Source organism: Excalfactoria chinensis, chromosome 2 (assembly GCF_039878825.1).
Source record: "Excalfactoria chinensis isolate bCotChi1 chromosome 2, bCotChi1.hap2, whole genome shotgun sequence".
Lineage (NCBI taxonomy): Eukaryota > Metazoa > Chordata > Aves > Galliformes > Phasianidae > Excalfactoria > Excalfactoria chinensis.
The window spans coordinates 141,087,588-141,111,129 of NC_092826.1; the positions used below are offsets into that span (position 1 = coordinate 141,087,588).

Here is a 23,542-nt window from a genome sequence, read left to right on the forward strand (position 1 = left end):
TTTGTAACCCAATATTACAAACGTGCTGATTATTGCCGCAGGTTTCCCAGCAAAAGGACAAGGAGATCCACTGTGCTCCAGCAGGCACCTGCAGACGGCTCTTGTCCGGGGAGCAGAGCCGGGCTGACGCTGGAGGAGCCGCTCCAGAGAAGGAAGGAGGCTGTTGGGGAGCAGCACCTGCTGCAAACAGAGCCGTGCGATGCAGGCTGCGCCTCTGCATCCACTGAGTGCTGAAATGCGTTTTGATGAGAGCAACCCGCGTGTCTTTAAACACGGATGTTTGATTGACAGCTTCTGCTTTTCTGCCAGGACGGCCGGGGGGAGCTGAGTGGAACTGCAGAGCTCCGCAAAGAGATGGCTCAGATTTCTGTTTGAGCAGGATGTGTCACGATGCTGCTGAATGTTGTTACCTCCAAAGCCGCCGATGAGCACCAACAGTGGGGGATGGACTTCATGCCTGCACCTCCGGACCCAGCAGGCGCACACTGTGCTGCAGGTGCACAGCTCAGGCACTGGGACACGTCTGGGGACGTGCAGGACCACAAGCACTGCTGGCTGTACAACTGCATGTTGTAAGAGAGGAAAGTGCTCCGGGGCATCGGTGGCGGTCAGTGAGGCAATGGGACTCCGTGCCTCTCAGCTTCCAGCAGCATTGCATGCTGAGAGTCCCCATCGCAGCTGAGCCACGAAGGGCTGAAGTGCTTTGTGCCCATGCACTTTTATCAACAGCAACAATTTGAGCTGCCGCAGGGTGAGGAGCAGCGGCCGCCATGCTGACCATGCAGGGATCTCCTCATCCCTCCCAGGAGGAAAAGCTGTGTCTGAATCTGAGTCACCCAGCACAAGGGCTGCCGTTCAGCTCAGCCAGAAGCAGAGCACAGAGAAAGGAAGATTCAGAAATGAATCTTAACCTCATGCTTTCTCACAGGCTTTCTCCTCCCGCCGCCAGCAGCACACGATGCAGAGCAGCCCAGGTTGCTGCTGTGGGCTCCACGCAAACCCTTCAGAGGGCTCTCATGATTCCATCTGGGATGAAGTGCACAAGGAGGGCAGCAGAACGCCCAGCTCTGCATGCAGCACCTGCTCCAGAATGGTGTGACATCCCTCCTTCACATAGCTATGCTCAGTACTGCACTGGGTCCAGTTTGAAGACCTCCAATATCCCCATGCCCACATCCCCCAGTGCCACAGCTTTGAACACCCCCAGGACGGTGACCCCCACCCCGCACAGCCGTGCCAGCACTGACCGCTCTATGGAGAAGCTCTTCCTGTCACCCAAGCTGACCCTCCCTGGCACAGCCCAAGGCCATTCCTTATGGACGGTGCCGGGGATGCCCTGTGGTGGTGGGGTTGTTTCCCAGGAGCTGCAGCCGCCCCCACAGCAGCACACGGCCCCGAAGGACACGTCAGCCTCACTGCAATGCCGACGCACGACAGCCGCTCACTGTTTGAAGCTCGGCCACAACGTAGGAGCAACAATGGCGCCTTTGTGTGCTGCTGGGAACGCCTTTGGTGCGGGCAGCGGCGGTCTCCAAGGCCACAGCCACACGTTTCTTTGTGAGCAGCTGCCACAGTTGAGGACAAAGCCCCGCTTGGGCCATCCCCATCCCACGCTGCTGTTGCACCAGGGCTGCTGGCGCTGTAGCTAGAGCTGGCTCATGAGCAGCACTACAGCCATCTGCATGGCCGCCGTCCTGCTGGTTCCCAGTGGGAGAAGCAGGGAAGGGCTGCAGCATCCCTCCCTGCTGCCGTCCCCATGTGCTGGAGGTGAGCTGGGCACGTTGCTGTGCCCCCAGTGCTTCACACAAACCTTCCTGTGCGATGCCAGCTCCATGCCAGCCCTGCTCACCCGTTCCCCCAAATAACACCACAGCATGGGACAGGTTGTCATTGGCTGAGGACAGCCATGGGAAGCCAGAAGGAGCGAGGACACAGGGCCAGCAGAGGGGATGGCCACCATAACCCACAGCTGTGCTTGCTGCGCTGCTTCCCATCAAGCCATCATTGCTAATGAAAGGAGAAGCTCAGAGCAGCAGGACAGCATGAATCTCCAAGCATGGTTTCCTTCTTCAGGAGGAATTGGATCTCGTGGCACGACGTCCCCGTGCTGCCAGGACTGACGGCTCTGGGCTGGGGCAGCAGCTCATTAGAGCCATGTTGGAGATGGGCAGCAGCAGGCGATGCCAAAGGGCTGCAGCGCAGCTTCCACTCAGCCCAGGTTGATGCTGGTGCTGCCCTCCAAGCCCTGCCCTGGCTCTTGGCCACGCTTCCCAGCCAAGCACTGCTAGGAGGGATGAGTTGGGCTGGCATGTGCCCACCCTGCAGTGGCCAGGATGAGGGTCAGGGTTGGGGTCAGGCGGGGCTGCTGCTCCTGATGTGACAATGCCCGGTTTGGGGGATTTCCTGCACTGATGGGAAGAGAAAGAAGAACTTGGCAGCGCTCCTCCTGGCCTCCTTCCACTTTCCTCTTTTGAAGCAAGTCTCCTTTTTATGGCTCCTCGCTTAAGCCTTAAGCCCGAGCAAACATCGCCAGAGAGTTCATCCAACAGAAACAAACAGGGATGGCTTCTTGTGGCTGCAAAGCTGCAAACCTGCCCAAAGGCAGCACGCCCCATCTGCAGTGCAACCACTGCCATCCTGAAAGCAGAACACAGGAGTGAACAGCCCCACAGCACTGCCCAGCACCATTAGAGGGCTCCCAGGGCGCTGCAGCACAGCACAGCTGCACCACAGGGGAAGCAGAAGGGAGAGGGTGAGCCAGGGTGTCTGCAGCTGCCACCCCTTTGCAGCTCCCACTTCCCTGAGCCACAGACACTGCAAAATGAAGGAGCGGGAGCTTCTCGTGGGTCACAAAAGTAAAGCAACAGGAGACGGAGCGCTGAGCTCTGTGGGAAAAGCTGTTGAAGCCATAAGCTGCTTTCAGCATCAGTTTTAAGGACAACAGATGGAGGCAAGAAGGGAAAAAAAACAAGCAAAGCCATCCCGTTCTCGGCTTCAGCCTCCAGAGGATTGGAAGGCACTGCTGCGTTTTAAGTGGTTTTTATGGCCCCATTTTGGGCTACCTGCTCTGCAGCCCTGCACGCTCTGCCATTAACTCAGCCCCTCACCTCTCAGGCACTCCCAGGGTGCAGCACAGAGCAGGTCTGCATGCAGCAGGGAGCTCCAACCCCACTGCAATGGGAACACAGCTGTGAAACAGAGGGCCCCGCTCCTTGTGCCTGCAGAGCTGCAGCTCCGGGTCAGCCCAAGAGCAGAGAAGTAGAGGAAGAAGATGATGGATGGCAGCACAGGAACTGCAGCCCTTCTGCCACGGAAGGAGTGGAACAGAGGTCAGAGTTTAAGGACTTTATTCTCTGTACTGGCAGATGTCTATTACAGCTGCAGGCTGACGCAGCACAGACCCCATCCAGACACACAGCCCCCTCCTCCACAGCCCCAGGGCTCCCCATACACACAAACACAGCAGGGATAAAGTCAGGACCATCCTTCTGGCTGGGCAGAATGAGAGCAGCACTGCCCTACAGCAACCTCCTGTGCAGGAGGGAAGGGAGAGACACCCACACCAAGAGCACAGAGCAGAATGCTCTTAGCCCAGAAACAGCCAAGAAGTGATGCCAGAAAAGAGCATCGCCCCAACGCTGCTGCAGCTGCTGCTTTTTCTCACTGCAGTCGAAGTTCACACAGGGACGATGGGTTTGAAGCAGTTTAAGCAAGTCTTTAAAATAAAAACAACCACAAAATGAAGGCAGAACTCCACCTAAGACACCATTTCCATATATTTTTTGCAGAAGGGCACAGGAGAGGAGCTGGCACAGAGCAGGCCGAGCTGTGCAGTGTGCAGATGTCTGCAATGGGAGCAGCAGAGCTGCCAGGCGATGCACCTGCAGCACTACATGTGCAGGGAGGATGAGCTCCACGCAGCGCAGCAGCGCCAGAGCAAAGCAGCAGCCCTGCCAGCACTGAGGTTGTCAGGGGTCCTACATGACACAAGCAGCAGCAGCACAGCTTTAACTCCAGCCCTGCCGTTCTGTGGAACCATGAGCCCTGTTCCAGGCGGGTGATGGAGCTCCCTGCTCCAGGCGGTGCTGCCTGCAGAACTCCTCTTCCCTCCAGAAGATTCCCATTTCCCAGCAGGGGAGGCTTTGCTGCTTGAAGGTGAATGCAGGGCAGCCCAGTGGCACATCGATGGATCCATGTGCTTGCTCCAGAAACCTCACAACAAAATGCCCAGCAGCCACAAGAACACAGCGTGGGGCTCCAGCCCTCCTGAGCCACCCCACACCGTCCCATCAGAACCAACAGCAGGTCCCACAAACTGCCTGCTATGAAACCTCCCTCAGAACAGCAGCTACATTCCAGCTGCTATGGAATAAAGCAATCCAGTAAACTAGGAGAACATGATATGACACAAAACACACCGTTTCCCCGCAGGGTTTTGTCCAGAGGGCTCCTACAGCATCATGTGGGAGCTCAGCCACATGGAAGCCCCAACTGTGAAGAACCATTTCTTCACCTCACCAAAACACAATCAAAGCTGAGAAAAAGAATGAAGCCCCTACACCCCCCGCAGCAGAACCAGCCTCCAACACAACCCGGATGATTCAACTGCAGCACCATTAAGCTTCGTTGGACTGTATTTAAATTAAAACAAGGCATTTAAAAGCTACCAGCACTAAAAAGATCCTCACTGTTCGCACCAGCCTCAGCCTCCTCCACCCATGGGGGTCGTGGGGCAGCTGGGGGATGTGGTGATGTGCAAAGCCATTCCCCCGGAGCAGCACACTGCCCCAGAAGCCAGCTGCCAGCCAGCACCCAGCCTGCCCAGTTCCAGCGGTGGCTGCAGCGTTCCCAATAGGACAAGAGATGAGGAGAGCAGACACCAGATAACTGCCAGCAAGGAGCAGGTTGCAGTTTCCCCCTGCCATGGGGTGCAGTCTTTGTTCACTTTTTTGGCCCTCAGAGTTTCTTCAAGCGACTGTACAGTTCCCGTTTGCTCCTCTCACCGGCCCAGGTTCGGCTCTTGGTGCGAAATCTTTTCAAGTCTTCTTTAAAGTCCTCGTGGTGCATGGGGCGGTAGCTCTGCGGCTCACAGAAGCTCTGGGGAAAGAAATGGGTTTGTTTCTGGTTTCATTTTACTGTGCCACGGGGGCGGTGGGCTCTGAGCACAGCCAGCAGAACCTGGCACACCACTGCCACCAAAACAAACCACACAGGAGCCCCGCTGAGCTGCAGCCACACATCAGATACTGATGAGCAAAGCCAAGTGACCTTCAGATTACAGCTACTTCTGAAGTGAGAGCTACCAAGCAAAGGCCTTTCGGCCCTGCAGACAAAGCTCTCACCCCAAGTTTTTGGGCAGATATCAACATACAGCACAAACAAGCAAAGTATATTCAGCATTCACCCTGAAGGAACACAGATCTGGAAAACATTTGCTTCTCCTCCAGCTCAGCCAGCCCCCATTGTGTGGAACACTGCCATCAGCTGTTCCATGCTGCCACCTCGAGGCCCTCCAGCCTAGAGCCAGAACAATCCTGGGGCACCCACAGCCACAATGGGCCAAAAACACAGCAGCACCCACCACTGTGAACAGCAGCAATTGAAATGCTGAGAAACCACGTGTGGCAAACATGGGGAGCAGCACACAGCGCTGCCCTGCCCCACAAACATGGGCTGCAGGAAGGTGGAGCATCTCACATCTGCCTGGAACTGCAGTTCTCAAAGGAGAGTGGTAATCTGAGAGGTGCTCCAAAGCGTGATGCTCTGGGACTGAAGAGAGAGGCAGGCCATGATTCACAGCACCAGAGCAGAGAGAAATGGCATACAGTGACTGAAGTGCTGCAGAAGCAGAACGAGAAACACCATGATGGGAAGAGCTGCCGGGCACTTATTGGTTCCTCCTCAGAAGGACAGGTTGGAAACTCAGAGCTCAAGTTCTCTGATTTTGCTTTTTTAGCATAGCACAAGGTTTGAGGTTTCCATGTGTCATGCAGCAATTACTGCCAGGTCTAGGAGAAAAGTCTTTAATTCCTTCTCTGTGTAATATTTTGAACTCCTAGTTGTTACAGTGAGACAAAACAGTTTCAGATCTTACTCTAGAGACAAGAGGGAAAGCCTTCCAGCCATGGCAGCAAAGCAGTTCTGAGGTATGAACTTGGCTTAGGGAAATGAAGGCAATGTTACTGCCAAGTTCTGACTGCTCTCAGTGCAGGGCTGTGCTGTGAAACAGCAGAAAAAAATAGCCAAGGAAAAACAGTCTCTGCTCCTCAGGAAAGTCTGATTTGAGGTTCATGTATTGTGAGAGCACAAGTGTGGAGTTGCAGAAGGTGTTACTTACCCGGCATCGCAGGAAGAAGTCTCTGTACCCCCCCTTGAGGACATACAGCTCTGGGTAATGCAGGTTGGGGTACTCGTTCCCCAGCCTGTCCCGCTCCCTCACAAAGCGGCACCTGCAGAGGAGACCCCGATTTAAAGCTGGCATTAAGCAACAAGGGAGAGCAGCGCCTCCTCTGCCCTCCACAGCTCAGCTGTAAGCTCACATGGGGCTATGTGGGGAACTCACATCCGGGGCCCTCGCTCCGAGGAGAACTCGCAGTGGAAGACAACGATCACCCGCTTGTTCTTCGAGGGAGGGATCGGGTTCTTCAGCAGGAAGTCTTCCACATCCTCCTCCATGTGGAGGTTTACAGCACCCTGCAAAGGTGGCCAAACCCAAAAGCACACAGTAAGCGGAGCACAGCAACGAGCACGTCCCACTTTAGGGCAAGCTCTCCTCAGCTCCTAGAGGAGCTCTGCCAGCCCTCTCTCAATACTGTAGACAGAGCTTCAAACCAAAGCAATGCTGCACACAGCCCAGTGCTGCACTGCCTCCCACTTCAGGGGGGCCCCCATCAGCAGCTAGAAGCAGACAGCTGGATTTCACTCATTATATTGGAGAAGGGCAGCAAGCTTTAATAGCTTCCACAGCCACTCATTCTATAGCAAGAGACTGTGGTTTAAATCAAGTGTGAGACTTCTCTCAGTACCCCAGAGATGAGGATGCTGAGCACTGGAGGTCACACACCCTCCCCTGGACCTGCCTGCCCACTCATCTCCTCCTCTGCAGGAGAGGGGAAGCAGTTCCCTCCTAACAGAGCAGCCACTCCACAAACCAAGTGTGTGTGCAGATTCACACAGCACACAGGCACAGTGAGAGCCCAGGCTGCTACTCCATGCAGCTCTGCCTTGCTCTCCCACTACCACAACATACCTTGATGTGTCCCCCTTCGTACTCGTACGGATAGCGACAGTCAATGATCACACACTCCTTAATGAAGCTTGCGAACTTCCCAGTCAGGACAGACACAATCTGCAAAAAGCAAACAAACAAAGCACGGTTTAATTGCTTTCAGGGTTATCATTTCAGTAAAGAGCGTCTCACTGTCCCCAGAGCACATACCATTTCTGAGTCAATGTATTTTAAATCTTGATGCTTCCCATCAACAGTGTGGAACAAATAACCCTAGAAAACAGACAGCATTTAGCAGAGCACATTCCAGCCATGAGCCACACACAGCAGCACAGCACCCAGCTCCATAACACTGCACTGACAAGGATTCTCTTGAGCCAAGCACAGCATTTAAAACTCCAGAACCCCAAGGTTCAGGGATGTAGCTTTTCTTTGGCTCCTACACCAAAGATCCTGTAGAAATCCTTCAGGACTCTCTTGTAGTGAGCACCATTCTCACTGGCAGCCTTCACCAGTGACTGGGGGATGTACTCTGAAGAAGGGAAGTGCTTTACTTGGGGCTGGCTCGTAACACCTCTCTAAAGGAGACCATTAAACCAAATCAAAAAGTTACCTTTGAGAAGTCACCAATAAGGTCCCTCTGGTCACTGGCCAAAATGCTCTCGATTTCTGCTGCAGAGGATTGCGTCTTTACTATTTTTGTGTTCTAGAGGAAGACAGGTTAGAGATGAGTGCCAAACTCTGATCATATGAGACCCTTTCCCCACAGGGTAAGAGAAGAGTCAGCATTCACTAAATGCCTGATGCACAGCTTCCCTTTAGGATCACTGCAGGAACACACAGCTACTGCAGCACCTCCATCAGCCCCACACCACAGTTAGGCCAGCGCTTCCCCCACTAAGCTCACCCTCCATGACCTTCACAAACAAGACCCCTCTATCTGAGCTCTAATTATTTCTCCACCACAACACCAAACTACACCAAGCCACCAACCTCTGAGTCTTCAGACTGTGCTCCAGGTAGGCTTTTCCTCTTCTTGCTTTTCCCTGGAGAACTCTCCTCTTGAGACCTCTCCATTCTTTTCTGGGTGGTTCTGCCTACGCCGCTGGGCAGAGACGAAGAGCCAAAGAGGCGGCATCGCCTGGCCTGGGGGCAGACAGTGAGGAAGTCTAGCAAAGACCAGGACTAGAAACTACACAAGCCTCAGACTTCCAGACTACCTGGTCTAGTGTTAAATGCTGGCAGCCCTGCCTGCAGCACAGGGGTGGGAGCTTGATGATCCCTGGGGTCCCTTCCAACCCAAGTCATTCAATGACAGGATGATGTGATATTAGCAGGACAAGGGGAAATGGATTGGAGCTGAAGGAAGGAAGATTGAGGGTGGATGTCAGGGGGAAGTTCTGTACTGTGAGAGTGGGGAGGTGCTGGAACAGCTGCCCAGAGAGGCTGTGGATGCCCCGTCCATCCCTGGAGGTGTTGAAGGCCAGGTTGGATGGGGCCCTGGGCAGCCTGGGCTGCTGTTCAATGGGGAGGTTGGTGGCCCTGCCTGTGGTGGGGGGTTGGAGCTCCGTGATCCTTGGGGTCCCTTCCAGTCCTGGCCATTCTTTGTGATTATGCATGAATCAATCTTGCAAATGCCTGCAGAGCACCTGCAATGCAGGAGCTGCCATGTGAACAGGACTGGGATGCCAGCAGGAGTTCCCCATTCTACCTGATATGATAATATGATATGACTGCAGTAAAGTTTGGCTCATCTAAGGTGCTGTCACAGCACAGCAACAGCAGGATATGCTCAGGATCACCTACACTGGGGGCTTATGTTCCCACTAACACTTGTTTCTGGCTGTGAGGACTGGGTGAGCTCAGAGCACAAGGTGACATGCTGGCAGAATGCTTTGTATCAACCAGCAGACCACAGCAGATTCTGAGCCTGCTGTTGGAGCCTGCATTGCCCTCGCAGCCTATTATCTGAAGTGTGGGCTTACAGGCATCCCAGGTAAGGCTGTGAGGGCTGCATTCAAGGTACGTCAGTATTTGATAAGAGAAGTCAAGACCTCCTCCCATTTATAAGTGTTTTTGTACAAAGCAAGTGGATACACATTCACTGTGAGCATCATCCTACACTGACACAACCCCAGCAGGCTTAACAGTAACACAGTACTGCAGAGGTCTTGCACTGCCCCATTTTGTGATGGAGGGTACAGGATCAGAGCCACCACGACCACAGGGGCCCAGGGGGCAGATGGCCATGAGGACAACACTCACCCGGCTGTCTGGTCTCCTGGTGACCAGCGGTGCAGTCCAGAGACTTGCCATGTCAGAGGGCACCTCCTCATCATTCTGAGAATGAAAGAAAGGAAGTTCACTCTCATCTGCCTCACTGCTGACAGACACTGTAAACACCTGAGACTCCTGTAAGCCTGGGCAAACCTTCCAGCTGAATTCAGCTGCCTGAGCAGTTTTAAGAACTCCATTACCAGCTCTGTTATTTCATTGAGTGATGAGCTGAGCCACATTGGAAAGGATAAGCTAAATCAATTCATTCATTGATTAAAAACAATGCTCTTCCAAAGCCTTAAGCATGTCAAGTTCAGCTAGGAATCGGACTTCTATTAAAGTGATCTGAAAGCAAATATTACCTTTAGCTCCCTCAGAGAGCTTCTAAAGAAAACACTAACTCTCCCAATCACCCTCTATAGATTCACAACTCAAACACCTGAAGGAACAGCAGCAATACCTCTCTAACTGCTGTTCACACACCAAGCAAATCCCATTGTCTGCACTAGGGAACAGCACATAAAACACTACAATGGAAGAGCTGAGAAACACAACTGAGTCCTCCAATAATCCCTCATGCCTGCCTACCTGCAGTCTGAATTACCACCAGAACATGCATGTGCTGCAGACTCCACATTACACAGAGCTGATTAGAAGAGCATCGCAATGCTTTTGCACCTACTTTCAGATCTTGCTCATCTAAGAGCTCCAGGAATCCATCATCATCTTCACTTTCAGAGGAAGGCAGAGAAGCCTGCTGCAGGAAAGCTGGCCTGTTGTTTTCCATTTCACCCGTGGGCATTTCCTGAGTGGGAAACTGAGACAAAACATTCAGTTTTAACAACATTCCTTCTCTTTACAGCAGGACGCTGCAGACAGAAACAATGCCATCCCATCGTGGGAGTACAGACAAGATGGTGGTTGATCCAGCACCTTGAATGCACTGACCTGAGCAAACCCCAAACCAAGCCCTCATACTTTATTTGGTCCTTACAACAGTGTGCTCCATTAGCCTGGTTAATCAATAGAGCTCCTCTCCTGGAAACAATGCATAGTGAAATTACGAAGGAGAGAAACAAGGGATGGCAGAGAACAGGAACTAACACTGACTGCAGTTAACAAACAAGGTCAGGAGTACCAAGACAAAGCTCTATCAGATTCAACGAGTACAGACAGAACTTGCCCCCCAAGGCTCTGTTCCTGTGCAAGGACCCAACTACATCTACTCTGCACTGCCATCCACACTAACTGGATGCTCTGCATCACAGCCACAGCTCAGTATTGCCCAAATACTGAACCCCAGACAAAACCAGTTTTTGCATCTGACAGAAAGATAAGCATCCCTATTGGGCACATGAACAGTGATGATTAACAGCACTGTCTCAGAACAGGGCCATGATAGCTTTTCCTCCTCCCAGCAGGCGTGCAGAGGACAGGAGAATTACTACCAAGACCACTGAGGTACTTACTCCCTGAGCCAGGGCTGAGTCCTGCCTTTGTCCAAGAACACTTTTCCCACCATGGGAGTGGATGTGCACAGAACTACGAGAAGCTGGCTTGGTTGGCTTCTTAAATTCAAATGATTCCTGAATTGAAGAGAGAAAAGCGATTGGTTTACCAAAGCAATGAACAGTGCACACTGCCAGGACCTTTCCACCTCCTCTCCCCTCCTTTTGGATTCAAGTTCCCTGCTGCCAAACAGGAACAGTCTGAGTGTGAATGTTTTTCAAAGCAAAGACATTACAACAGTGATTCACCTGACATAACCAAGCTCTCATCTCATTATCTGCAGGCTCGAGGCATTCTGGTTTTCTTTTGTTGGTCAAGTTCTCTGCTAAAGAAGCCGTGCTAAGGCAGCTACAACCTGCTCAGCAGAACGTCATCTGCTGCTGGGTGATGGTGCCTGGGCCTGTCAGCACCCTGCAGACAGCACTGCCAGCAGCAAGGCCTCCCAGAGCATGAAGATAAAGGCACAATTGAGGAACCAGAGCTCCCCACATTGGAGTAAAAGAAGACATGGAGATCTAGGCAGCCTCCTGCAGGCACCCCCCAGATCCCCAAGGACAGCATTATGGAAATGTTTCACCTTGCCACAGACAGAGAGGAGCTAGGTGCTACAGCAAGGAGGAAGAAGTTGTACAAAGCCTTCCTCCTTGTTATTAGCCTATCATCACTTTGCAGACACTGTAACCAGTGCCATCACACTTTGCTGCAACCTTCTCTAAGCTGAGCTGCACAAAGCTTTGCGATGTCTGAGCTGCAGTCTGACAGGCAGCTCCCAAACCTCTCCCACCACATTTGCCCATGAAGGAATGCTGATTCAGCTTCCTCAGCACCACCTCTCACACCACACCATCCCCAGAGGCAACACACAATACTCACATTCTCCTTATTCTCATTCTGTTCTAGGAGCTGAAAAGCATTACAATCCGTGGAGTCTGAATGGCTTCTCTTCAGAGCAGGACTGGAGCCCAGGAGCCTTTGCTGTACAATTCAGACAGAAAAGCTAGTTAAGCATCTTCCAGTGCAGCCTCTGCACAAGTACATCTTAAGCACAAGAGATGCATTAATGAGATTATGAAGTCTTCCTTTGCAAGTGAGTGCAGGCTGCGTTTCAGCTGCATTAGCAACAGACAAAGCTACACTAGTGAAATCCCACAGCCAACACCCAAACTAGGTTTCAAGTTTACAAACCATAGCTTTTAGTTTTCAATCAACTACCACAACAGCTGTTCCTGAAGGGCATAAATTAACAAGATGTGGGAGGTACCCAACTAAAAACAGTCAGCACAGTAAACCCTTGAGCATTTATGCAAGATGAACACCACCCTCACTTACCGGCAGTGAATGGATTCTTCTGAGAGGCAATCGAAGGCTACAATGAGAAAGAACACATTTATTTCCAACATTTCCTTTTGAAAGACAGTTATGAGACCAGCATGCCCTTTTTTCCACAGCACTATAAAGCTGGAAGCAAATCCATAGCAGTGACTGGATGTTAGACAGGAGAATACTTACTTCAGTCTGCTAGATGCAAGAATTGCCTTCTCAAATCTGAAAGAGAAATGCCCCACAGTTAACAACAAAGAGTAGCACACTCAAAAATCAACCTTGTATTTAAGTCACGGTGCTAAACAGAAGCCAGATGCTTCCTGATAACACTTCGTCCTTCTCAACAGGTATTTATGGGCAGCTTATCCCAGCCTGGTTTTCAAAGCACTTGCTGGAGTCCCACTCTCCCTCCTTTCCTCAAAGGACTTCCAGCATTGATTAGACACAAAGCCAGTGCAAAGAGAAAAGCTGGGGAAATCAGGGACCAAAGGCACCTCTCCCCCACCCCAGGGATAAAAGACTGGGAAACGTGTTTATTTAAATCTAATCAAGAGAGACAAATTCAATGCTAAAAGCAATTGCATGGAATCAGTTAAGACATGTCCAAGCAAAAGCTTATAGTTAAGTGCTGAGAGCGAACTGCAGCTTACACGCAGTGCAGGGTGGCTGCCACAGCTCAGTGACCTGCAAGTGCTGGGGACAGACAGCACAGCAAGGCAGCACCTGCACTTGCAGAGTGTAGGAGCACACCTTTCTTAGAAGGGTCAAAGAGAAGAGCCCACTACACACGTGCCAGCAAAGGAGAAGCCACATCAAGCCCCTCATCAGCCTACACTTGTTAACAATGCAATGGGAAACTGCAGAGGTCAGGCTTAGCATTTGCTTACGTACGTTTCCTCTCTGATGTCGCTGGGGGTCGGAGTGCCAGGCAAATCCAAGGCACAACCTGCAGAATAGACAGCATTTGATAGTGAGTCCTGCCTCAGTCCACAGGGAATGCAGCACTTTGGGCATCGCTGTAAAGCTCCTCCAAAAAGTGCTGAGCTCAGACTGAAGCTGACATTGAAAGCTGCCCTTCACACACAGCAACGTATCAAAATAAGGGCGAGCACTCCATGCACAGCACAAGCAGAACATCACAGCTACACAGCAGCTTCTAAACACTGTCAGGTACAAAACCTGCTGAAATACAGAGCTGAGGAGACCTTGTGTCCAGGCAGCAGGCACAAGCCCTAGTGATGGGCCCACAGCAGAACACTCTGTTCCATCAGGACAAGAATCGCTGCTCCTTCAGCCACTGTGATCCAAACCAACAAGCACACAGAACTGAGTAACACAGCAGGCACTCAGCACAGCCCTTAATCCTCAGTGTTCTGTAACACTTGAGATCTGCTACGGACACAGGAAAAGGAGAAGAAAGCCAAGCAGCAGAGATGCAGCCAGCTCAGTTCCTTATCTCCCTGTAGCCTGCCAGCTGCACTTGCTTTTCAGTGCTGCCTTTGAAGGCTGAAGTGCCACACAGAGAATCTGGTGCACAGAGTCAGGTGGAAGCACTGATTTCCATCACCAACACAGACGGTGGTGTATCAAAAGCTCTCCCCATTGTAGAAGCCACAGGGTAATTCCTTACTTTATTTCCACTGATACAAAGCCATCTCCTCTGGAGAAAAACAGAGAGAACTTCTCAACAAGCATCAGCGCTACAACAGCTCCCCGGACTGTGAGGCTGACAGCTGCACACACAGGCAGAAAGCCACAGACCAAACCCAAGCCACAAAAGAAACCCTGCTAGGCAGCCTCCATATGAGCGTGCACAGCAGGACAGCGGAGTCTGGTATTAAAGAGAAACCACAGCGCAACACTTCAGAGTTACCACCCTCCAAAATAGGGGGGACTCAACCTGGCCCCGTTCTGAGCTGAAGGCAGGTACGTACTGTGTCCTAACAGCAAACAGCAGAAGGATCACTCAGCTGCCAAACCACAGCCCCAATACTCAGCCATGAGCGCTCACAAGGCAGCACCAGCTCACTAGGTCAGCCTGCCTGGGCCATCCTGAGCAGCACCCATCCTCAGCTCTTCTGCAAGGGCTGACCCACTCCCAATGAGGTGCTACTCAGACCTACCGCTGCGTACAGCACAGAGCATTGAGGCATCAGCAAACAGCACTGACACGATGAAGTTTGTCTCTCCAGACAGTGCTGGAGCACAAAGCAAAAGAGATCAGCAGCCACATCTACCAGTCACCCTAAGAGGATTCCCCATTCCATCAGCAGAGGGGTGGCCAGCAGGGACAGGGAGCTGATCGTCCCGCTCTGCTCTGCCCTCGGGAGGCCCCATCTGCAGCGCTGCGTCCAGAGCTGGGGCCCCCAATACAGGAAAGACAGGAGCTGTTGGAGAGGGTGCAGAGGAGGCCACAAAGATGCTCAGAGCTGCAGCACCTCCCTACAAAGACAGGCTGAGGGAGCTGGGCTTGTTCAGCATGGAGAAGAGAAGGCTGCGGGGTGAGCTCAGTGCAGCCTGCCAGGACCTGAAGGGAGCCTCCAAACAGGAGGGGAGTCAGCTCTGTGAAAGGGCAGATCAGAGCAGGACAAGGGAAATGGGTTGGAGCTGAAGGAGGGCGGATTGAGGGTGGATGTCAGGGGGAAGTTCTGTACTGTGAGAGTGGGGAGGTGCTGGAACAGCTGCCCAGAGAGGCTGTGGATGCCCCGTCCATCCCTGGAGGTGTTGAAGGCCAGGTTGGATGGGGCCCTGGGCAGCCTGGGCTGCTATTCAATGGGGAGGTTGGTGGCCCTGCCTGTGGTGGAGGGGTTGGAGCTCCGTGATCCTTGGGGTCCCTTCCAGCCCAAGCCATTCTGTGATAAGAAGCAAAAAGAAATGCTCTCTCTGCCACACCCCATTTGGAGCCAGAACCAGTTTTTCCTCCATGCCAACCTCACTGCAAACACAGTCTAGAACAGCTAATAGAGAAAACAACTCAAACCATGGGCTGTGGGAGGTCTGCTGAGCAACAGAAACCAGCCTGCCTCCCTTCACAGGTGTGAGGGTGAGAAATGGCTGCAGGGACCAAAGACAGCATGAGTTCTGTATTCAAATCTGTGAGCAAAGTAAGAATTCAGTGCTTTCCAATCCTTACTCATCATTTACTGTGAGCGCCGTACCTGAGTCTGTTGATTCTGAGGACACTGTTCTTTGCAAACCATTTGTGCTCTTGTTTCCCAGGTCTCGTTCGGTGTTTTCATGCTGCCTGTAAAAGAAGGAACGTTAAAGGCTTTTAAAGTGAGAAACACAAAGCAGGAGCACAAGAACACAGACAGCACAGGACTGAGAGCCCTTTCAGTCACCCTGCACCACTCCACCAAGCCTTCTGCACAGCACACAAACCAGGAGGCTTTGTGGGTTCTTCCCCCTCTTCTGTGGCTGTTTCAGAGCCCCTCATGCTCTTGTACCTTCACAAACAAAGGATTTAATACAACAGGACAGCTTGCAATACTAGTTTAGGACTAAAACCACTTTGTATGTGGAGCGTGATATTGGTGCCTGGAGGCACAGCAGCACCTCCCAAACCTGGGAACACCCCTATCAGCAGCCCATTATCTCTCTGAGGGCTGTAACCTCTCCAGCACTGATTTCATGATTGTTTCATATATATATAAAATGAACTTTAGAGTTTTGAGAATTGGGAGGTTTGGGCTGTTTTGCTTGTGGGGATTTGTCTGTTTTTATGTGAAGCAGAGTTGTTAAAGCTAAGGCTTGGGCCCACCCAACCTCAAGTGGGTGCAGCCCTTCACCCCCCCACACAGGCTTGCTGGGTGCAGGAGCACCGTGAGCACGTGCTTCTCACACACGTGGGCAGCCCCAGTGCAGAAAATAAACACATCATGCAGAGCATTCCTCTCCATCACCTTCAAATGAGGGAAAAGCTGCAGAGCTGGGCTGCTCTTATCATACTGATTAACTCAAAAGATGGAGCTGGGCACAAGGTGGGAGTGCAAAGCCACAGGGCAGGACAGCCCCCATGGAAGGGCCGGGTGGGAGTCGTTAGCAGGAATCCCTGGAATCTGAAGGCAGGAAGGATCACAGAAATATCAGCCATCTAAAAGCAAGCAGCAAAGGAGAAAGACCAGCAGGACACTCGGGACTGGACAGGAGATCAGAGTGAAAAGGGGAACTATAGGAAAACCAAAGTGCAGAGCAGGAAAAGCACCCACAGAGTGGAAAGGGATGAGATGAGCAGAGGGAGCGAAGATGGTGGCACGTGGGGATGTGGGCCGGCACCATGTGTGGGCAGGAGAGCAGGGCGGGAGGGAAGGGAGGAGGGGTGAGGGGGTGCTGTGAGCACCGGTGGGGCTGGGAAGGGGGGAGGAGCAGCGCCTCGCTTTGGGGGCAGGGGTGCAGAACGGGAAGAGCTGCCCCTGTTTGGGGGAGGGGGGGGGATCTCCAGGCCTTGGTTTGGGGGGTTGCTGAGATCCTGGAGGCCTCAGTTTGTACGGAGGAAACGGGGGGGGAGGGAAGGGCTGATCAGAGGCTCCTTGAGGGGACACGGAGGGGATGGGAAGAGCCACGGGCTGCGGGTTGAGGGACTAAAGGAGTCCAGGAGGGCTCAGTTTGGAGGGGGGGAGAAATGGACCCTCAAGGCGCCGTTGGGGAAGGAGTTGAGGGAGCGGGTGTGGGGCGGGTGTGGGGCGTTCTTAGAGCGTTACTTGAAGGGGGGCAGGGAAGAAGAGCTCCTTGCTGCCCCCGGGTTGGGGAGCGGCTCCGCCGGGCCGCACCTCGAGGAGCCCCCCAGGCCGGGCTGCGATGGGAAGGTCCTCCCGGCCTCACCGCCTGAAGGGGGTGGAGAGAAACCCGAGGGGAAAAGGGGAGGCCCTGGAGGTTGAGGGACGAGGGGATAAAAGAAGGGATAAAAGAGGGGATAAAAGAGGGCATAAAAGAAGGGATAAAAGAAGGCCTCGGTGGGAGGGGAGGCGCGGGGGGCTCCGACTGACCCGTGTCCCAGCTGCTCCATGGTGAGGCGAAGGTCTGAGACCGGCGAGAGCTCGGCAGGAAAGAGAGACTTGACCACGGCGGCGGGGGAAGCCGGAGAGAGGTGCAGGAGGCGACGGCAGGAGGCGGCCGGGGCGGGATCCATCGCGCCAAAGCGAACCGAGCGGAACCGAGCGGAGCCGAGCGCCGCCGTCCTCCTGTCAGCGCAGCCCGCGCCGCTTTGACCCCGGCCGCCACCCGTCGCTGGCGCCAAACCGCCTCTCCGCCAATCAGAAGCCGCCTCGGAGCAGCGCGGGGAGGGGGAGGGGGTTTCTCCTCGGCTCTCCCAGCCTCTGACCAATCGGAGCGGAAGGAGGGACCAGCTCCTTACTGATCGGCAGGCGATCTGTCCAATAGGAAGAGGGGTAGCCCACTGACCTGGCTGCGGAACTGCACTTCCCGGCATGCAACCGCCGGAGAACGCGTTGCCCGCCTCGCCGGTGCACGCTGGGAAATGTAGGCCTGTTAGGCCCCTCGCACCACCCCCAGCGGGCCCGAAGAGCTGAAACAGGGGAAAGTGAGGAAAAATAGCACAAAAGAAGGCAAAAAAAAACAGGCCTTGGTGAGCCAAAGAACTGCTTCCGTGTCACTGCTGGTCCAAAGGGATCTGTGTGAAAGCAACGAGCAAGAACTGCCCGCAGGAAGATGGCGGGAGGGACGGGCTCCACAGCGGGTGTGTGAGGGCACAAAGGAGACGGCTTTAAACCCAACAGAGATGGCTTTAAACCCAACAGAGATGGCTTTAAATCCAACAGAGACGGCTTTAAACCCAATAGAGACGGCTTTAAACCCAACAGAGATGGCTTTAAACCCAACAGAGATGGCTTTAAACCCAATAGAGACGGCTTTAAACCCAACGGAGATGGCTTTAAACCCAATAGAGACGGCTTTAAACCCAACAGAGATGGCTTTAAACCCAACAGAGACGGCTTTAAACCCAACAGAGACGGCTTTAAACCCAATAGAGACGGCTTTAAACCCAACAGAGATGGCTTTAAACCCAACAGAGATGGCTTTAAACACAACAGAGATGGCTTTAAACACAACAGAGATGGCTTTAAACCCAACAGAGGCGGCTTTAAACCCACAGCGGGACCTTCCCATGGACATAAGGGAGAATCTCACGCCCTGAGGTGCTGCACGGCCTGCAGTCAGGGCTGCATCCCTGCGGGCACCCCCAGCTCTGAGCACCGATGGAGCTGAGGGCAGCCCTGCGCACTGCAGGCTGTGGGAGCAGGAGGCCTCTACAGATCCCTTCCAAATCAATCCCTTCTGGGACCTTATCGTTCTGCAACCTTTAATGCTCCAAAGGACTCAGCGGGAGGAGATGCAGCAATGCCCAGCGCTGAGGTGCGGGGAGTTTGCAGCCATGCTGTGCCATCCCCATCACTCAGAGGTGCAGGGACTTTACAGCCATGCTGTGCCATCCCCATCACTCAGAGGTGCAGGGAGTTTGCAGCCATGCTGTGCCATCCCCATCACTCAGAGGTGCAGGGACTTTGCAGCCATGCTGTGCCATCCCCATCACTCAGAGGTGCGGGGACTTTGCAGCCATGCTGTGCCATCCCCATCACCCATCAGCCCAGGACATGGGCAGGAGGTGAGCGAGGCCATCAGGAGCACAGCTTGATGTGTGTTCCAGGCAGCCAGAGCCAGAAGTACGGGAAGACTTTCTCGCTGAAGGAGACGTTGAACTGCAGGATCTGCCTCATGTTGTCAGTGTTGTAGAAGGTCACTTGCCCAGCCTCATAGTCCAGGTGGACTCTGATGCGCCGTGGCTCTTCCTGCAGGCTCAGCGGGGCGGGCGGCATGGTCAGCGCTGTGTAGCTGCAGTCCCAGTCCATCCGCAGGGCCCAGATCTTCTCCATGGCTGTCATGAGCGACTCTTTCCTCTGCACGGACTCCAGGGCCACCCCCACAGCCCAGTTGTTCCCATCCCCGACCTCCAGCTCCCAGTAGTGCCTCCCAGCCGTGAAGCCCTGAGCTCCCAACACGCTGGCGCTGCCCGTGAATCTCTTGGGGCTGTCGGGGAGGTTCTGCTGTTCTTCTGCTATCTGCAGGGTCCTGCAGTCACTTGAGATGCTCAGGTACGGGCTTGCCGTCTCGAGATCCAGCAACACCTTCACTAAGGCACAATAGAGAAGAATCAGCCTGCTGCCTGCAGAAGCCAGCTAGCACCTTTCCTTCCTCTTCCATAGGACTGGGACAGGTCTTATGAGCACAGCGTGCAACCATGACCCACCACTAATACAGCACCCACAGCTTCCTCAAGGGGCACAGCCGTGGGGCACAGAGCAGCTGCTGCCCTCCCAGTCAGTCCCCTAATAGGGACAGAGCCAGCTCCAAGCATGACTGAGCTGCTCTCACAAGGCTTTTCCAATCTGTGCCTAGAAGGCAGCCCAAGGTGTGCTCAGGCCCCCAAGTCTTCCAGATCACAGCAGAAGAATGAAACGATCTCCAGAGCCAGCACTGCCCAGCTCTCATTTGATGCTGGGCACCTCGGGGTGGCTCCTGGCTTAGAGCTGACCCGGGTTTGTACAGCAGGCAAGAGCAAGGGGCCTGACTTCAGGAGGTCACAGCATTTAGATGTTGTGCAGATGATGTGTGAACCCACCGCTGCCCCAAGGAGGCAGGGAAACACTTCAGGAATGTTTTTCCCTCATTTGTGCCCATCAGCTTCAGCAAACTTACCTCTTTCTGTGTCCAACTTGCTCAGCAGGTTCACTGCGGGGAGGAAAGGGAGACGCATGAGGGCTCTGGGGAATGTGGGTCAGAAGCAGAGCCCACCCCCAGCTCTGCAGCCTCGAGCTCCAGCAGTGCCTGCCTGGGAGCTGCCTCAGCCTGGAACCCGCTGGGACAGGCACCCTGTGCCCATGGGACCCTGGCTGCAAATCCAGCATCGCTCGCAGACTTTTTACCTCTGAAGTCAGCCAGCACAGGCAGCACCTGCTCGCTCGTCTTGCACAGGTTGCTGACTGTCCTCTGCAGCTCTGGGGAGACCGGCTCCGGGATAGGGACCTTCGCTTCCATGCACCTGGGGGAGACAGCCTGCAGGGAGCACACAGCTGGGGCTGGGAGAGGAACGGGCACAACAGAGGGGACAGATGGCACCCAACAGCCCAGGGCCCGGCTGGGGTCACAGTGTGTCCCAGGCACCGACACAGAAACCCCATCACATTTAGATCTGAACTACTCAGTGGGGCAAACCCACCCCCTCGTGGCAGCATCCAGCAGGTTCCCAAGCACAGTTCTTACCTGTCCAGAATGCCAGCAATGTCCTGGGAGAGAGAAAGCATCAGTCAGAGCTTACAGCACTGGGGAGCAGCGCAGCCCCCGGGCGCTGAGTTCCAGCACGCACACAGTGATGGGGAGCAGTGGTGACACCGGGATTGAACGCCCAAACCCCTGAGCTGGATCACAGCCTCACCAGCAGGAACTCAACCGCCGGCTGCTCACGTTTCCTGGGGATCTCCACAAGCAGCTCCTCCAGCAGCCTCCTCCTCTCTGCAGCATGGCAGACGTATTCCTGGTGCTGCTCGGTGAGCCTCGCCTGCGCCCCATCGAGCTGGGCCAGCAGGGAGCCCTCCTGCTCCCGCAGGAACTGCTGCAGCTGCTCAAAGGCAGCACGAAGCTTCTGCTGCTCTGAGGCCACCGTGCCCTGTGAGACACCCGGCCCTGAGCACCCATCTGCTGCGGGGAGGGGATGGGGATCATAGCGAGGAGATGGGCTGGGGGGGGAAGGGTGCGTGTACACAGGGTTATATGGGATGGAGAGATGGGAGGATATAGGAGATGGATATATGGGAAAGTACACAGCCTGAATGTATGGAAGGATATATGGGATGGACGTATGGAAGGGGGTATGGGATGGATGTATGGATGGAGATACGGGACTGACATACAGAAGGAGATATGGGATGGATGGATGGAAGGAGATAAGGGATGGACAGGATGGGAGAGAGAAAACAGCAGTGTTGTTCTGGAGGAGGTAAGTATGAATGGGGAGAAGGGCTGCAGCCCCAAAGATGTGGGTGAAGGGAGCGCAGGGCGGAGGTGGGCACGTACCATCAGCACGTTGATTCTGGTTTCTCCTTCGGGATTAAACTCCTCCTTCTCTTTCTCTAGAAATGCCAGTTCACTCTGGAGAGTCTCCTGGGGAAAAAGACATTGGCAAGATGGTGACACCCAGCAGCCCTATGGGGCCAGCACCGCTGTGCACCGTGGGGTGAGTAGGGGGTATTTCTGAGCTCACCCCAAGGGGAAATGCTGAGCTCAGCCCCCACCTCACCCCGAGCACACCGTGCACAGCCATGGAGCGCCCGGCGTGCAGCTGCTTTGGCCACAGATGTGCCTGGAACAGCTTCACGTGGAAAGCCTGAAGTTTGCGGGTATTTTTAATGAGGAAAAAACAACTTTTGGTGTTGGAAGCGAGGTTTGTGGGAAGAGGTTTGGAGCGACGGCGGAGCTGCGGCTCAGATGTGCTCCTGAATTCTCTGCAGTAATACAGGAGTGTCCTAGTGCCATCTGGGGTGCTGGGGACACAATGCCCAGCAGGAGCCCAGAGCTGTGCCTTGGTAGGATCCGTATTTGTGACTGAGCCAAAATCTGTGCCCAGAGGGGACCCCAGCTCCACGCCTGTTAGTGACCTCAATGCACGCCCAGAGGGGACGTGCTTGTGACCTATGGGGGCCCAACCAGTGCCCAGAGCAGATCCCAACCTGTGCCCAGCAGGTACACGGACCTGTGCCTAGATGGCACCCACGTGTGTGCCTGAAAAGAACACCAGATTCGTGCCTTGAGAGGACCCCAACCTGTGCTCCTGTGCCTACGGGGGATCCCAGCTCCATGCCTGGCAGAAACCCCAACCCACACACGGAGGGAACCTCAGCTTGTACACGGAGCAGACCTTGACCTGTGCCCAGAGGGGACTCAACTTTGTGCCTAGATGGGATCCCAGATCTCTGCCCAGATGGGGCCGCAGATCAGTTCTTAGGAGGGACCCCATTATGTGCCCCTGTGCCAGATGGGACCCCCAGCTCCATGCCCAGCAGACACCCCAACCGGCGCCCAGGGGCAGCCCAGGTCAGTGCCTAGAGGGAGCCCCCAGCCTGTGCCCTGTGCCCAGAGAGGAGCCAGATCCGTGGTTCTGCCTGAGAGAACCCCCCCATCTGTGCTTTGGAGGCACCCCGACCTGTGCCTGGGGGGCGGCCCAGCTCCGTGCTCAGCAGCGCCCCTTACCCATCCCCAGAGGGGTCCCCACCCCGTGGCTCTATCGCTACAGGGTACCCCAGCTCCGTGCCCATCGAGGGCCGTCACTGACCCCCCCACACCCGTCCCCCTTCCCGTCCCGCTCCGTACCCTCAGTGTCCCCGCGGCCTCCTCCGCCGGCACGACGCGGTGCCCGCAGTGCGGGCCGTCCCGGAGGCACAACGTGCACAGCAGCCGGCGGCAGCTCTGGCAGAACAGCCCCGAGGCCTCGCCGTGTTCGGGGCAACGCGGCCGCTTCGCTTCTTCCTCCGCCGCCTCCTCCATGGCGGCCGCCAGCTCGGACACGGCGCCCAGCGGGAAGACGGGCCGCAGCGAACCGGGCTGGATGGCGGCGCGGCACCCCGGGCAGGCGGCGGTGCGCGGCGGGGAGCCCAGCAGGCGGTGGGCGCAGGCCGAGCAGAAGCAATGGCCGCACGGCGTGAGCACGGGCTGCGAGAGCAGCTCCAGGCACATCGGGCACGTCACCGCGTCCTGCAGCCGCTCGGCCAGCTCCGGCAGCGCCCGCGCCATGGCCGGCCCGGAAGGAGGAAGGGGGGACGCCGCGGAACTACCGCTGCGCCGCGGGGACGTGGAGGGGCTGCGGGTTGCGGGGGGAGCAGGTGGGGGGGGAGGAACGCGGCCGGGGGGTCCGGGGGTCCCAGCGGCAAACCCCGCAGGGGACGCGAGGGGACGGAGCCGCGCTCAGCTCCGTGCTGCCGCCTCCATGCACTAGGAGCGCTGAACGCGAGGCTGAGCGAGTCCGTGTGTGCGCACAGCCCGGCGTGCCGCTGCGAGTGTGTTTTGCATACGTGTGTGTGTGTGCATGCGTGTGCACGGCTGCACGCCTTTGCTTGTGCACACCATAGAATCAAGCCTGTGCTGCAGGCTTGAATTGCTTACGTGCCTGTGTGTGCATGTGGATATTTGTATAGGTAT

The 23,542-nt window shown here is 54.9% G+C and overlaps 2 protein-coding genes across 2 annotated transcripts; both read right to left on the reverse strand.

Annotated features, from left to right (window-relative positions):
• Positions 1 to 3,330: 3,330 nt before the first annotated feature.
• CDC25A (cell division cycle 25A) lies at positions 3,331 to 17,573 on the reverse strand. The gene is made up of 16 exons (XM_072330463.1): positions 17,323 to 17,573; positions 15,496 to 15,581; positions 13,229 to 13,283; positions 12,524 to 12,559; positions 12,344 to 12,380; positions 11,888 to 11,989; positions 10,975 to 11,091; positions 10,188 to 10,322; positions 9,494 to 9,568; positions 8,222 to 8,374; positions 7,842 to 7,934; positions 7,439 to 7,501; positions 7,250 to 7,348; positions 6,563 to 6,693; positions 6,338 to 6,449; positions 3,331 to 5,097 (listed from the first exon to the last, which is right to left on the reverse strand). The coding sequence occupies exons 1-16, from the start codon at positions 17,463 to 17,465 to the stop codon at positions 4,957 to 4,959; spliced, it is 1,578 nt and encodes a 525-aa protein (XP_072186564.1). The 5' UTR covers positions 17,466 to 17,573; the 3' UTR covers positions 3,331 to 4,956.
• A 676-nt stretch (positions 17,574 to 18,249) lies between these two features.
• On the reverse strand, positions 18,250 to 23,330 carry LOC140249134 (E3 ubiquitin-protein ligase TRIM7-like). The gene is made up of 7 exons (XM_072330466.1): positions 22,718 to 23,330; positions 21,425 to 21,511; positions 20,787 to 21,017; positions 20,615 to 20,637; positions 20,278 to 20,393; positions 20,051 to 20,083; positions 18,250 to 19,484 (listed from the first exon to the last, which is right to left on the reverse strand). The coding sequence occupies exons 1-7, from the start codon at positions 23,135 to 23,137 to the stop codon at positions 18,973 to 18,975; spliced, it is 1,422 nt and encodes a 473-aa protein (XP_072186567.1). The 5' UTR covers positions 23,138 to 23,330; the 3' UTR covers positions 18,250 to 18,972.
• Positions 23,331 to 23,542: the final 212 nt, after the last annotated feature.